The 14,802-nt window shown below is 33.0% G+C and overlaps 1 protein-coding gene across 2 annotated transcripts in view; it reads left to right on the top strand.

Moving 5' to 3' along the window:
* FAF1 (Fas associated factor 1) overlaps nt 1-14,802 on the top strand; it is a 376,835-nt gene that overhangs the window by 193,846 nt on the left and 168,187 nt on the right. For both annotated transcript variants that reach the window (XM_045514318.2, XM_010951821.3), the window contains exon 8: nt 4,167-4,253. In XM_045514318.2, coding sequence (XP_045370274.1) covers nt 4,167-4,253 — 87 coding nt within the window. The remainder of the gene's footprint in view (nt 1-4,166; nt 4,254-14,802) is intronic.

The following is a 14,802-nucleotide window of genomic DNA, read 5'->3' on the forward strand; positions in this document are numbered from 1 at the left end:
ATTAAAAGCAAAAACTGACTTTTTAATCCAAGAAAAAAAATCACCTAAAATTATATATATATATTATTATATCTGTATTTCTTAACTGAAATTATTTGCAATTTTCATTTTTGATGTTACATTTATTAACTCTTTACTACTTTTTTTCATTGTCTAGCCTTAATGATTTTAAACTTTCCCTCTTTACTTACTTGTCTTAAATATATTTAGCTCTTCTTTTCATGTACCTAAGATTAACTCCAATATTTTCCAAAAAAATACAGGATTTTAGAACTTTGAAAATCAGTAGTGATCTCATGTTATCCTCTTCTAATATTGAGTAAATAGGTCTCAGAGAGGTTTGACCAACGTGCACCACAGTTAACAGCTGAGCAGAATTAGGACTAGAAATCTACTTCTCTTGCCTCTCATTATGCCACAATACCTCAAACTTGGTGACTTTTCTGTTATTGGAATATGCTTTTACTTGGATAATGCCTGAATGATATTTAAATTTCCCTGAAACAGTTTCAAGTAATGTAACCAACATTTAGCTCACAAGGAATGATTTTATTATAGCTGATAAAGTTATCTACTAAATTTTTATTTTCAATTTGAATAGCTACAATAGCTCATTTAAGGCTAATCTGAGTCTCATAAGTTAGCCTGTAGCAGAGTAGTTTCCTAAGAATTTTTTTCTAGGAAATTCTGGTAACATTCACTAAAATGTACAACTGTTAGAAAATTTATTAAACTCAAAACTTTGCAGGAGATAAATATCTTACATAATTTTATATTGAGTAGTTCATAATAAAATGATCTTTCCCCCAATGCTGTGTTTATAACTGAAATTTCCACAGTGAAGAAACAGGAAGTTTGAAGTGGAGATCATTGCTTATGTTAATTTCTATATGTAAATAGATGTAAATCAGTACTGCATTAATTCTGTGCTATTTCAGGTTACTCTGATTTGTACTTTTTTTTCTTATTTACAAACAGCTGTCTTATATGAAGCAGTGGGGAAGAAGTAAAATTGTCCTTTTAGAAAATCTAGAAAACAAGCTCTGGAAAATCTATTGTCAATCTAGAACACTTGATCCAAATACAGTATAGTTTGTAACATAATTTTAATGTTCAGCTGGTAATCAAAGCATTTATTAAATTTTTTCAGAACTAATTGAAACATTTGCATAGTTTAGCAGCCTGAAATCTCATAGATTTAGAGCTTAATGTATAACAAGAACTGAGAAGATTATGAAGGTTCAGCATGATTTTGAGCCAATGCTGATCAAAGAAAATGTGTAAGACAAAAAGGCCCTTAGGAAATGTTACCCTGTGAAGTGCCACTTGTCCTTAACTGGAATTTAACACAAATCTCTAAAGATGAAACTCCATCAGAAGTAGCACAGTAATGGCAGCTGGGCATGCCAGCTATAGCCACCTACCCTGTGTATGTATTCTTTCTGCTTCTCTCAAATCTCTTAAATCAGTCGGTCTCTCAGTACTCCTCACTACCCTGCTCTACACGCTCTCTACCCTTCTCCCTGCTCTCTCCTTCCCTTGAGTCCTTCCTCTCTCCCCATCCCTCTCTCTCTCCCTCCTTCCATCCTTCTTCTCCATCCTGTTCCTTCACCCCCCCCCTGAAAAAACTGTTTTCTTCATTTAATTCATGATGACCTTAAATTCACCTGCATCATTTTATACACAGCTATATTTTGTCATTTAGCTTTCCTGAGAATCATTTTACTTTTGCTTTGTGAACATTTCTGATTTTTATCCTTCCCTGCAGGACTGTCACTTAAAAATTTAATTAAATAAAACCATTAATGAAGACAATAGAATTTTTATCTCCATTAATAAAACCATCACTCATTTTGTACTTTTGCTATCTTATCACTTGTCTTTCTTCCTTATAATGGTAAAACCTGCCTGCTGTTAAAAAATTGATAAACATGGAATTATTCTTGAAAAACTTACTTGTTTTCACTCAAGTTGTTGTTTAGTGATTGTAGGTTAACACAAGGCTCTTTTGGCTTAATTTCAGAAACTCTGTGAATTTAGCTTTTCAATTGGAACAATCAAACATTAGCCTAACATGCTTTACATTGTACCCTCTCAGCCAAGTTCTGTCTGCACTAACCAGTTTATTCTATGACAAGTTGCTTAACAGATGTCATTCTGGGGAGAACAATGAAGCCAAATACTTGTGCAATGGCTAACATTACTCTAACTTTGATCACTTTTGTTCAGCACATCAGTCTGGCGTTGTGCTTTATACCAACATAACACTATAGCCAGAACATGCTTTTCAGGCTTAGAATAGCAAAGGAATGTTATTCAGTTCAGCGCAGTTACAGATGAGTTAATGAAAGAAGAAAAATACTGTTTATTTCATAATACCACATTGTTGTGTTTTGGAATTAAGGTGGAATTTAAAGAATCCCACTCCAAAGTTATTTGTTTATATACTCAACTCATAATATTTGTGTATATTTGCCAACGCAGGGGTAGCCTTGCCACCTTTCCAACAGATGTAAATATTTGTCCTGCCGTCCCCTCACCCTCAAAATAGCTGATGACACTTGGTGTATCTAGACAACATAATTAAAAATAACTTTAAGAAAGGAATTTTTTGCCTTGAGGCCTGAAGTTTCCCCATACTCCCGTCTTCCGTCCTTTCCCTTTCTTTTATTAATAAATGATAATAATAATAATACTTTGGGTTTTTAGAATGCCTTTCCTCTTAAGAGCACTAATGTTTAAGCATGACGAAATAGCACTAGCTAGTGGAAGTGGTCAGAGGTTAGCCCAACTGGATTTGGTTAAATTGTTGGGTTGGTAATGACTAATGAAAATTTTCAAACTTGATTTGACTGACCATAAAAAAAATACTACATGGTAGACTGGCCATTGCCAAGAACCTCTGAAAAACAGCTGTTTGTTTGAATTGAGTGGGGATCAAGCCATGCCCCCAAACTCCTCAGTTCTCCTGTACTAAATCTTTTTTCACAGGTGTACATTAGAGATAAAAATAGATTGAGTTCCAGGTTTTGTTTTGTTTCTTTCTTTCCCCAGTGAATATATATCTCCATTTCACTGGAAGGGTATCTTAGAAGTGTTTATGTATAATAAACGGTAATGTGATACAAAATGCTGTAATTGGACAACATGGTACTTCAGGCTTCTGCATTTTAAAAACTTGAATGAATGCTGCTTGTTCTCCATATTGAAGTCATATTGTAGAACATATGTGCAACATTTCAATATTAGCTTCTTTTTTACAGTGAGGTAATCCCAGAACTAACCTGAAGAGTTAGCTAAAATGGATTATCTCCATTCTTACAGTTTGATTATTTTATTTATAAATACAGAATGAAACAATTTTTGTAACCTACTTAGAAAAAAAGGAGAAAGATATGATACGTCTTAATTACTGAATAATAGTTTAACCGTTCAACACTTTATTCTGATAAAATTAACTACCTCTTCTTTTAAAGTAAAAAGTATAATGTTGCAAGTTAAAAAACTAGTTTTTAAACTGTAACAGTATTTAAAATAAAAGTTATCATTACTATATTTTCTTTTGAGGAAGGACCTAAGTAATATATTAATGGATGGCTCTCAATTAATAAATATTGTGTTGAAATAGTTTCTGATTTGGGGTGATTTCAAAGAAATAACCTGTGCTTCTTTATTAATAAGTTATTATACATTGAAACATATAAAACAGTGAAGAAAATGTAAGGTTTTTCCTTCCACTCCTTCTAGAAAAAATAATTACCACCATTCTCTCTCCCACATAGAAACTTGAAATATATCTCTTGTTTGAATCATTACACATCTTGAATCATTTAAAACATTGAATAGATTATGCAGATTTATAATTATAGCCTGTCCTAGGTGAAATACGGACCTGAAGTTTCTTGACTGAAAAGAAACTTGAGGCCATCCATAAATATAAAAATAATTGGTGGGGTTGTTGCTTGGACTATTATTTCATGTAGCCTTCATTGAGAATCTCTTTTAAATTTGATACAGATTTTTTTAAATAAAATTTTTATGATTGGTGTTTTCCTAGGTTCAAATTTTTGTTTGAATTTAGAAGAAAACAGAGGATATCACATAAATTGACTGGTAACTATCCTAAGTCATGTGGAAACCCTATTTTAATTGTTCTCTTTTTATAGGTAAAGAGAAATGTGTATGACCTTACGAGTATCCCCGTTCGCCATCAGTTATGGGAGGGCTGGCCAGCTTCTGCTACAGATGACTCAGTAAGTGACAATTGACTTATCACTTTTATATCCTTCTCTTTTGCCACTTTTAGTCTACTTGGCAGTGATACTACACAGAATCAAATGCTTTAAATCTATTGAATGAATTTTATAAATCAAATAATGTGAAAATAAGAAGAGTTGTAATAATTGAGTTTACTTGCAGAATAGATGTCATAAGCCAAGCATATCAGCATTCTCTTGATAATGTTACAGTATCAATATCAGGAACTTGATGCTGCTTGATTTGACTTAAATTTTCCTTTATTAGGAAAATGTAAATTTCAGATATTACTAATGAAATATCCCAAACATAAATTTTTTTTCCTAAATTACAGATACTTTGAAATTGACCTAACCATCTTATTTAATTTTAAAACTGCATTTCCCATAGGAGATCAGTACTTTAAAAAGTTAATTTTTATAGTTAATAGTACTCTATTCTTAAACACATCCATAATTCTCACTCCCATTAAAAAAAACTGGAAGAAAAAGTTTAGTCTGTAATTTTTACCTATTATTACATCTACTTATAATAATTTTATTATAAATTTTAAACCTTTCCTATCTCTGCCTTATTTCCAGTGGTTATTCTTTTCCAAGAGAGTAAATTTTATCATCTAAGGAATTCAACTAAAATTAATTTTGGCTACTTTTATTCATAATCTTCATTGTTCAAACCAGATACCCATTAAAAAAAAAAAAGAATTAGAACATTTCAAGAATTTTGAAGTTTTTAAAATAAATAGGGAAAAAAGATATTGAGACTTTGTAAACATCTTGTAGTGTTAAATACCCAAATAATGATTATGGTTAAGAGTTTAATTACCTTTTCATATTTTCTAGTAAATACTATTTTTCTATCTGGATAATAATTACTCCTATTTTCTCAGCACCACTGTCATATATTTTAATATAAAGGAATTCTTTGTGGAAGATAGAAACATTTTTAAACAAATTGTTTATGTAGAGGCTACTTGAGTCTAACTGTTACACGGTCTAAATATTGTGCCTTTGGAAAATGCTTTGTGGCTTATGAAACTTTAAAAATAATCACAAAATAGCAAAAGTTTTCTAAGTGAACTCTTCAGAAAAAATTTATGTTAGGCACATTTGTTTTAACACTGATTTTAACATTGACATTATAGTCAGTATCATATATCATTAGAATGATTGGTGGTTTGTCAATGGCTAAAGGGTAAGGATGTAGTGGTTATTTTTAGTTTGTATTTTACCCCATTAGACTGAGAAATTTGATAGAAAATGTGCTACATTTATTTTTATAAAACAAAGAACATAATATTCATAAATGATAACCTTCTGTTTACCTGAGAAGACATGAAGAAATAAGAAATGTTCTTAGCATAGTCTAATAACCTGTTACAAGAAATAATAACATTAGTAGAAGAAAATAAGATCAAGCATGTCACTTAAATTCTCTGAGCTTCATTACCTCACTAATTTGAAACACTATAATAAGGATTAGTGATTATATATATATAGCACCTGGCTCATAGTAGACACTCAATAAATGAGAGTCAATATTATAATTAATTAATATTAACATCACTCAGAAAGGGATCACAGGCAAGGATTAGCTGGTTTAAGTAAATGAAATGATACCTGAGATTTGCTTCAGAATAACTTCTGGGGGAGTGAGTAGGGATATAAATAAAGCCAAGGTAGCTGTCTGTTGATCATTGTTGAAGTTGGGTGATGTGTATATTTCCTTTTATACTATTCTCCCAAGTTTTGTGTATATTTGAAAATATCTATAATAAAAAGTTTAAAGCAAAAATTCTGGTTTAAGAGCAAGAACATAAGGTAATAAAGTCCAGAAATGTGGAGACTTCATGGGGTTAGAAAAGCCAACTGCTCTTGAGCCCCAGACTTGTAGAAACCAGACTGAAATAGACTTATCAGAGGCAAGTTCCAAGGATGATAGGCAAAATCAGTGAAATATGACTAATTCTTCTGTAACATAGTGCCTTACACATTTTTAGGTGTTAAATCTTTGACTTGACACTGAATTTTAGAGGCTCACATTTTAATGATTGTTATTTAATTTTTTACCAAAGAGTTCTAACGTAGTTTCATACAATAGGAAAATATGGAAAGCAACTAAAATTCACCTTATCAAAGACTGTGATGCTATCTGGTACTATACCCAAGTGACAGCAAACACAAGAGGCCATCTCCGTTAAGAAGCTTGATTCTTTTTGCCTCGTTATTCATATTTGCACCTTGTCCCAGAACCTGTGAAGTGTTGCCTGCCCACACATCTCCAGAGCAAATGTTGTCGTATTGGCAGGATGTTGCCTTGAACTGCATGATTTGATACAACGAAGATGGTTAGAGTCAGACTGCTTTTAACCAGCACCATAGCAGATCCACTATCTCCAGTGTTTCAGTTTTGGCAAAAATTGCTTATAACTGTAGTCTTTTAAGGAGATCTGAGCCAAAGAAATGTCACGAAACCTTTCTTTCATTAGGACCGTAAAAGCTTATAAAGCTAGTGCTTGTAATCTATATTGTTGCAGATGGAGGTGTTTTTATACTTATTTAAATCACTAAAGTGGAGGCATCTGCTACAAAACAAGATCGTCCTCACAGCTTAGGGCATGAATTAGGTACAGCTGAGAAATGTCAGCTGTGTAAACAGCCTGAAACGTGTTACCAACAAAAATATAATTAATTTCTTTCCAAGACAGTGTGCCATAACTTAATACTTAGAATGGTTTAACTTTCAGAGAAAGCACCTGAACATTTTCTTCCCAGTGCCAGAGTAGACAATTGGTTATAAAGGTCAATAAAAGTGATGTTGGCTTGCACTTTTCCTGCTCAGTTCCAGAAATTTGTGTGGCAGTGAATATGTAGTAGCTTTAGATACCAGTGGCTTCCATGAATTTATAGAAATATCTTAGATCAAGAAGTTAATAGACTTGGGATGATGGAAATGTTCTAAAATCAGATTGTGGTGATGGTTGCATAACTGTACATTTACTAAAAAAATCATTGAATTAAACACTAAGTAAATTTTATGGCACGTAAATTATACTTCAATAAAGCTATTTTTTAAAAGGAAGTTAGTGAAGAGCTAGATTAAAATACTTTTTCATTAATGTTTTTATGTTGCATGTGAAATACTTTTGCAATAATACAGATGTTTTCTTTAGCGTACTTCTCATTAACCTCTGACTTAGCGAACAGGACAAAGAAATAGACTTCTTATAATTAGATTCTTGTATAATCTTGAGTCTCTTACAAACCTGATAGACTACAGTCTTTTGACATTTTCAAGGCTGTTCAGTGAAGTCAGCAATCATTTAAAACATTGTTGCCCCATCTCTCTTCGGAGTTAAAATATTTTCTTTTCTTGTAGTTGTACTCTAATGGAGTATGGGATACACTATGAATTGTCTTATAACTCTTTCTGTTCCTTTTGTACTTTTTCACCAGGGAAATAGATATCTAAAGCTTCAACAGTAGGGGAATGTTTTCATGCTGTGACAGTTCAGCTGTGAGAACAAGGAGTTGCCAGTAGACAAAATTTCATTTTACACTTTAACAAGGACACTCTTGGTTTCTAGAGAGTAGAAATAGTTTTAACGTTGTAAATTCTGTAGAGGCACTTTTTTATAATGCAGATAATTTTAATATATGTCGTTTTTAAAACTCCAGGTCTTAATAATGCTTATAAAAAGGAAGAAGAATCCTTCGGTTTTTAATACTTTTTTGTCGTGTTCCCCCACACACACACACTTTTTTCTTTTGAGATTACTAATGGTCTTCTGTGGTTCCATCATTGGCTAAGGAATGTTAACTCAGAATTTGAAAAATTTGGAATTTTAGGACCAGAGGTTTTTAGGCATGTGGTAGGAGTCAGAAAGCTACTTTAAAATATTAAATATTAAATATATTCACATTGAAAATGAGATGATTTATTAACAGAATTATTACACAGTAGCTTTTCTATGAAATAAAACAAAAATCACACACACACCTTATTTCTTTTTTTTAATAAAATAGATTTTGTGAATGAGGGAATGTCATCTATTTTGATCATTCTGATGGGGGCCATTTTCTTTTGTAACTTCTCCCTGATGATTTGTGTTTAGCAGGTGTCAAATTATAAATATTCCCTTAATACTGGATCACCACCCTCTACTTTACAGGAGCTGCCATCCCAATACAGAGACTCTCACTGTTACCAGATCCTTTACCATACTATAGTTGCCTACCTACTAAGTAAACTCATAACCTCCACTATAGTCATTCCATCCATTGCTGCAAGGTTAATGTCTAAAGTGCAGAATGAATCACATTCAGCCTTGCTTATATATCTTCAATGGCAACCTATTACATGCTGATTTATTTACAGATTTTTATGCTGGCATTCAAAACCCCTTCACTCTTTAGTCTGAAACTTCCCTTCTGGCTTTATTTTCCTTTACAGGCCCAGAATAAATGCTCAATAAATATTTCTTGAATAAATGATTGAATATTATGCCATATATAGCTTAGTTTTAGTTAAATATTCATTTTGCTGTTCCTCAGACATACTTGGTGCTCCACTCTGTCATTTAATCATACTGTTCCTTCTACCTAGAATACCTACAGCAATTATCTCCTTTCTTCAAGACCTTGCCTTAAGAAAATTTGCCTCTTTCCATGCCAACTTCTCCAACCATCTTAGAAGTTAGTTTATATTTGTTTTTCTATTTAAATTATTTTCATTTTTCTTTATTTTGTTCTTCTTTCATTCCTCCCACCTGGCTCCATCACCTATCTGAGTAACCACAAATAACATGATTAACCTATCTGAAACTCAGTCTCTATAACTGTAGAACACAGATAATACTCCTAGAAAAAACTAAGAGTCAGTAGTTAGAAATATATTTACTCTTACATTTATTTCTAAGATTGAAGTAGTCAGTACTAGATAATGTCTAACATATGGTTGACCTTTGGCTCTTACTTTTTTTTCATCAGCTATCTTTCATTTACTTGGTATTTGTGGAACAACTCTTATAGACCAGAATCATGCTGGCCCTTAACGATGCAAGGTTCAGGTCCTGTTCCTCAGGGATTGCAGCATATAGTATGAGACAGATATATGAACAGTGACAGTTGAAGTTTATGTAAATGCAATGGGATCATAGAGGAGGGAACAGGTAGTATCGCTAACAGATAGGGGTGGTGAAAAAAATGGCTTCCCAGAGAAGGGGACCAAATATCCCTTAAGTTAAACAAATTAAACAAATTTTAAATTATATTTTAATTTGTATACTTGTGTTCCTCCCTTTTGTAAATTCTAAAAATCAGGAGTAAGAACTGTCTTCCTCATTTTTGTATGCTCTGCAGGAACAAACATACCATGTGTTTTTTTTAAACAATATGTTTTGTACATTCATTCATTTGAATTGTTCAGACCACCACTAAGTTGACATGTATGACAATAAACAACTAAATGATGAATTTGTATGATTATAGCAGATAAACTGAGAATTGGGTTTATTTTATTTATAATAAAAATTACCAAAACTCAGTATTTCTTTAGTGGCAAGTAAAATAACAGATTTGGGAGGGGGATGCTACACTGAGCAGATTTGTACCAGTATGTATTTATTTCTGTATGTGTGTATGTGAGAGAGAGAGAGAGAGAGAGAGAAGCAACCAACAGATCAATCCAAGTTCATCAAATTCCAGTATTGCTGTCATTTAGATAAGTTGCTTATCTGTGAATTTCAGTTTCCTCATCTGCAAAATTAGGTTGATGTTAACACCCTTGAAAGTCTTTTGTGAAGATTACATAGGTTAACATAATAGTTTGAACCATATGAAATTGACATTTTTAAAGGACTAAATGGTTGAATATTAGCAAGTTCGTACAGTTTTACCTAATATGTAAATCACATAGTGTAATGCAGGGTCTGGCAATTCACCCAAATCCCACTCTTTATCTGTTTTTTGTAAATATTTTTTTAATAAAGGTAAATTGGCATATAGCATTACATTAGTTTCAAGACTCGATATTTGTATACACTACCAAGTGATCACCACAATGAGTCTAGTTACTATCCATTTTCATACATTAGACCTCCTCCACCCATTTCTTCTACACCCCCCAAAAAAAACTGCTTTCCCTCAGTTACCTACCAGTCTGTTCTCTGTATCTGTGAGTTTTGTTTTCTTTTCTTTTGTGTGTTCATTTCTTTTGTTTTTTTAGATTCCACATGTAACTGAAATCATACAGTGTTTGTCTTTCTTTATCTGATTTATTTCACTTAGCATAATACCCTCAAGGGCCATTCATGTTGTCGCAAATGGCAAGATTTCCTTCTTTTTTGTGACTGAGTAGTATTACACATCCACATACACACACACACACACACAAACTGACACAGACACACCCCTCACATCTTCTTTATCCATTCATCCATTGATGGATACTTAGGTTGTTTCCGTATTTTGGCTGTTGTAAATAATGCTGCAGTGAACATAGGGCTGCATATGTCTTTTTTTAATAGTGCTTTTGTTTTCTTTGGATAAATGCCCAGAAGTGGAATAGCTGGATTGTATGATAGTTCTACTTTTAATTTTTTGAGGACCCTTCATACTGTTTTCCACAGTGGCTGTACCAGTTTACATTCCCACCAACAGTGCACGAGGATTCCCTTTTCTGTATCTCCTCACCGACACTTGTTATTTCTTGTCTTTTTGATAATCACCATTCTAACAGGATGTTAGGTGATATTTCATTGTGGTTTTGATTTGTATCTCTCTCATGATTAGTGATGTTGAACAGCTTTTCATGTGCCTGTTGGCCATCTGTATGTCTTCTTTGGGAAAAAGTGTGTTTGGATCCTCTGCCCATTTTTTAGTCAGATTGTTTTGTTTTGCTGTTGAGTTGAGTTCCTATTATATTTTTGATATTAACTCCTTATCAGCTATATGGCTTGCAGATATTTCCTCCCATTCAGCTGGCTGCCTTTCCATTTTGTTGATAGCTTTCTTTGTTGTGCAGAAGTTTTTTAGTTTGATGTAGCTTATTTTTGCTTTTGCAGTTATATCGAAAAATTCAACACCAAGACAATGTAAATAATGTTTTATTGGCATAGTTTGCATATGTATTATATACAGCTGCTTTTGCACTATAACTAGTGGAAGGGATGAGTAGTTGCAACAAAGCCACATGGCCCACAAAGCCTAAAATATCTACTATTTGGCCCTTTACAGAAAAAGTTTGCCAACCCCTGGTGTAAGTTCTGGCATTTAGTAGGCATTCAACAAACATTATCTCCTTTTCCCCGGGGTAAGCACATTCTTTGTACCACATACACATGCAGAATTGGAAGCATTCTTTGAGTAGCTTTGGTGTCACCTTATGCTATTTAAACTGCTCTGTTAGTCTGTCCTAAGCCAGACAGATTCAGACAGTCTTTGGACATTTTCACTGACTTTTTCTTTATTTGGCAAGGTCATGGATAATGTTGCTTCTGATGGCGGTGAGACTCAGTAGCTTCAGAGGGTTCATTGCCCTTGTCAACATACAGAGTCTTTTATAAATAACACAGGCGAAGACTAAACAGACAGAAAGAACAGCTTTGAAAGAAGCAGAAGAAAGTTTGAGTTTAAAAGGAATGAAAAGTTGTGGAAAAAGCTATAGCCTGAACAGAGAAAGTGAGAAGTATGGGAGGGTGGATAAAGCACTCAGGGGACGTATTTACTTGGTAAATATGAGGGAGAACACATGGAAGGGAGACAGCCTCCAACCGGAAAGTTACAAGTGCTAAGATCTGATGTGAATCTTGATTTCAGTGTATTAAAATCCCAAACCTGTAGACTGCTATTTCTGCCCATGCTACTGTGGGAATTTTCTTCCCTCTATAAACAACCAGAAGACTAGATAAAATATGTGAAATAACTATTATAAGATATTAGACAACAGGTAGTACAGGACTCTGAAGAAGGAGACAAATGAGCCTTGCCTGGAGGCAGTTTCTGGATCCCAGAGCAGGGGGAGGAAACCAAAACAGAACCTGGCAATTTAATTGCATTTGAAGAGACATAGAATAGAGTTTAAGGAGGTCAAGGCAGCTAGACTTTGAAAGGCAGAGTATTAGCAGAGAAAAAACTCCAGAAATCTACGTGGGTTCTCCTGATTTTTAGCTGAGCACCAGTCTGTGCATTCGTAGAGTGACATTCCAGGAGACTGAGCAAAGAACTACTGCCAGGAAAAAGAACAACTAACTGGGAGCTATAAGGCAAACAATTTTTGTAGCTCACACAGAACTGGGAATAGTTTGAGTTCCTACCAGCCATAGTAGAGAAATCTCAGTAAATACACGGAGCATTCAGGAGATAACCAGAAGAGTCACACCTTTGTGGGTTGGACAAACAAGCCCTAGAGTGAAGGCTACTCTAGGATTGCACTTTGGCAAATTTTAAAACTACTTTCAAAAGGAACAAGCTGATTAATGAATAATTACCTCTAAGAACAGAGTCCAGTGTCCAACTAAAAGTTACTCTGCATACAACCAACCTGTAACTGGGAGAGAAATCAGTCCAAAGAAACAGACATAGAAGTGACTTAGATCATGAAATTAAGTTAGGGATTTTAACTATTATAAATATTATGAATATGCTCAAGGATTTAAAGGAAAACATGAACTTAATGAGGAAAGAATAGAATATGTAAAAGATAGATAGATAGATAGATAGGTAGATAGAAAGAAAAGCAGATTAGAAATTACCCCCTTCCCCACCCCTCTAAAAAAGATCAGTGAACTTAAAGGTACAGCAATAGAAACTATCTAAACTGAAGCACAGAGAGAAAAAAAGAGGAAAGAATAAATTAACAAAATACCAGTGACATCTGGGACAGAATCAAGCATTCTAACATATATGTAGTTGGAGAGTCCCAGAAGGAGAGAAAAGATAGGGGAAAGGAGGTCAAAAACAAAAAATTGAAGAAATACTTCCTGAATTTGTCCATATTTGATAACAACTATAAAACTTACAGAACCAAGAATCTCAATGAACCCTATGAAGACACAAAGAATTCTACACTAAGGAGTATCCTAATCAAATTGCTGAAAACAAGTGATAAAAAGAAAAGTTCCAAAGCAGATAGAGTAAAAAAAATATACATTACACAAAGGAACTAACATAGACTCTTTAGATTTTTCATCAGTAACAATGCAAGCCAAAAAAACAGGGGAATGACATTTTAAAACTACTGAAAGGTTTTTTAAAATGAAAACTTAGAATTCTATATCAAGTGAATATAATCTTTCAAAACTGAAGGCAAAATAAAGACTTTTTCAGAGAAACAAAAACTGAGATAATTTGGGGCCACCAAACCTGTACTATAGGAAATATTAAAGTTCTTGTAGGGAATGGGAAAATGATACCAAAATAAACTTGCTATGTATAGAAGACTGAAGAGTGCTAGTAATGGTAAAAATGTGGTTAATTATAAAAGACATTTTTCCTTATGTTTTTAATTTCTTTAAAAGATAACCATTAAAAGATAAAATAACAAGTAATGTTTTGAACATATATAGAAGTAAAATATATGACAACAGTAGCACACAAGACAGAATGGAATTACACTGTTGTAGGGTTCCTACACTGTAGACGAAGTAATGTATCAATTGAAGGTAGTCTATTATGTTTAAAATTCGAATTGTAAATTTTAGAGAAACCACCAAAAAAAAAAAGCACAAAAAGTATAGCTAGTAAGTCATTAAAAGATAAAATGGAATACTGAAAAAATGTTCAAACTTCAAGCAAGGAAAAAGGAAAGAAGGAACAATGAAAAGATGCAACATGTACAAACCAAATAGCAAGATAGCAGGTTTAAATTCAACCGTATTGATAATTATAGTAAATATAAATGGTCTACACATTAAAGGACAGAGATTGTCAAAATAAATTTTAAACAGCAAGACTGAACTATATACTGCCTTTAAGAAACATACTTTAAATATAATGACAATGATAAGTTAAACATTAATGAATGGAAGAAATTTACCAGGGAAACATTCAGTGTAAGAAAGCTATATTAACTGTATAAACATCAGGCAAAATATAAAACAAGGAATATTATCAGGACTAAAGAGAAACATTTTGTAATGATTAAAAAGACAGCTCATCAAGAAAAAATAACAGTTTAAAATATGTATGTACCTAATAACAGTTGTAAAACACGTGAAGTAAAAACTGATAGGACCAAAAGAATAATTATGTCCACAGTTATAGAGATTTCACATTCCTCTCTCAGTAATACAGGAAAATGACAGGTAAGGATTTAGAAGATTTGAGCAATACTCTTAACCAACTTGAACCTAATTGAAATTTATAGACACTTCACTCAACAATAGCAGAATACACATTCTTTTCAAGTGCACATGGTACATTTACCAAGATAGACCATAGCCTGGATCATAAATAAAGTCTCAATAAATTTTAGAGGAATATTATCTCTGACCAAAACAAAATTACATTATATATTTTATAATTTATGTAATTTGTAATTTACATA

This window comes from Camelus bactrianus, chromosome 13 (assembly GCF_048773025.1).
Source record: "Camelus bactrianus isolate YW-2024 breed Bactrian camel chromosome 13, ASM4877302v1, whole genome shotgun sequence".
In the NCBI taxonomy this organism is placed as follows: Eukaryota; Metazoa; Chordata; class Mammalia; order Artiodactyla; family Camelidae; genus Camelus; species Camelus bactrianus.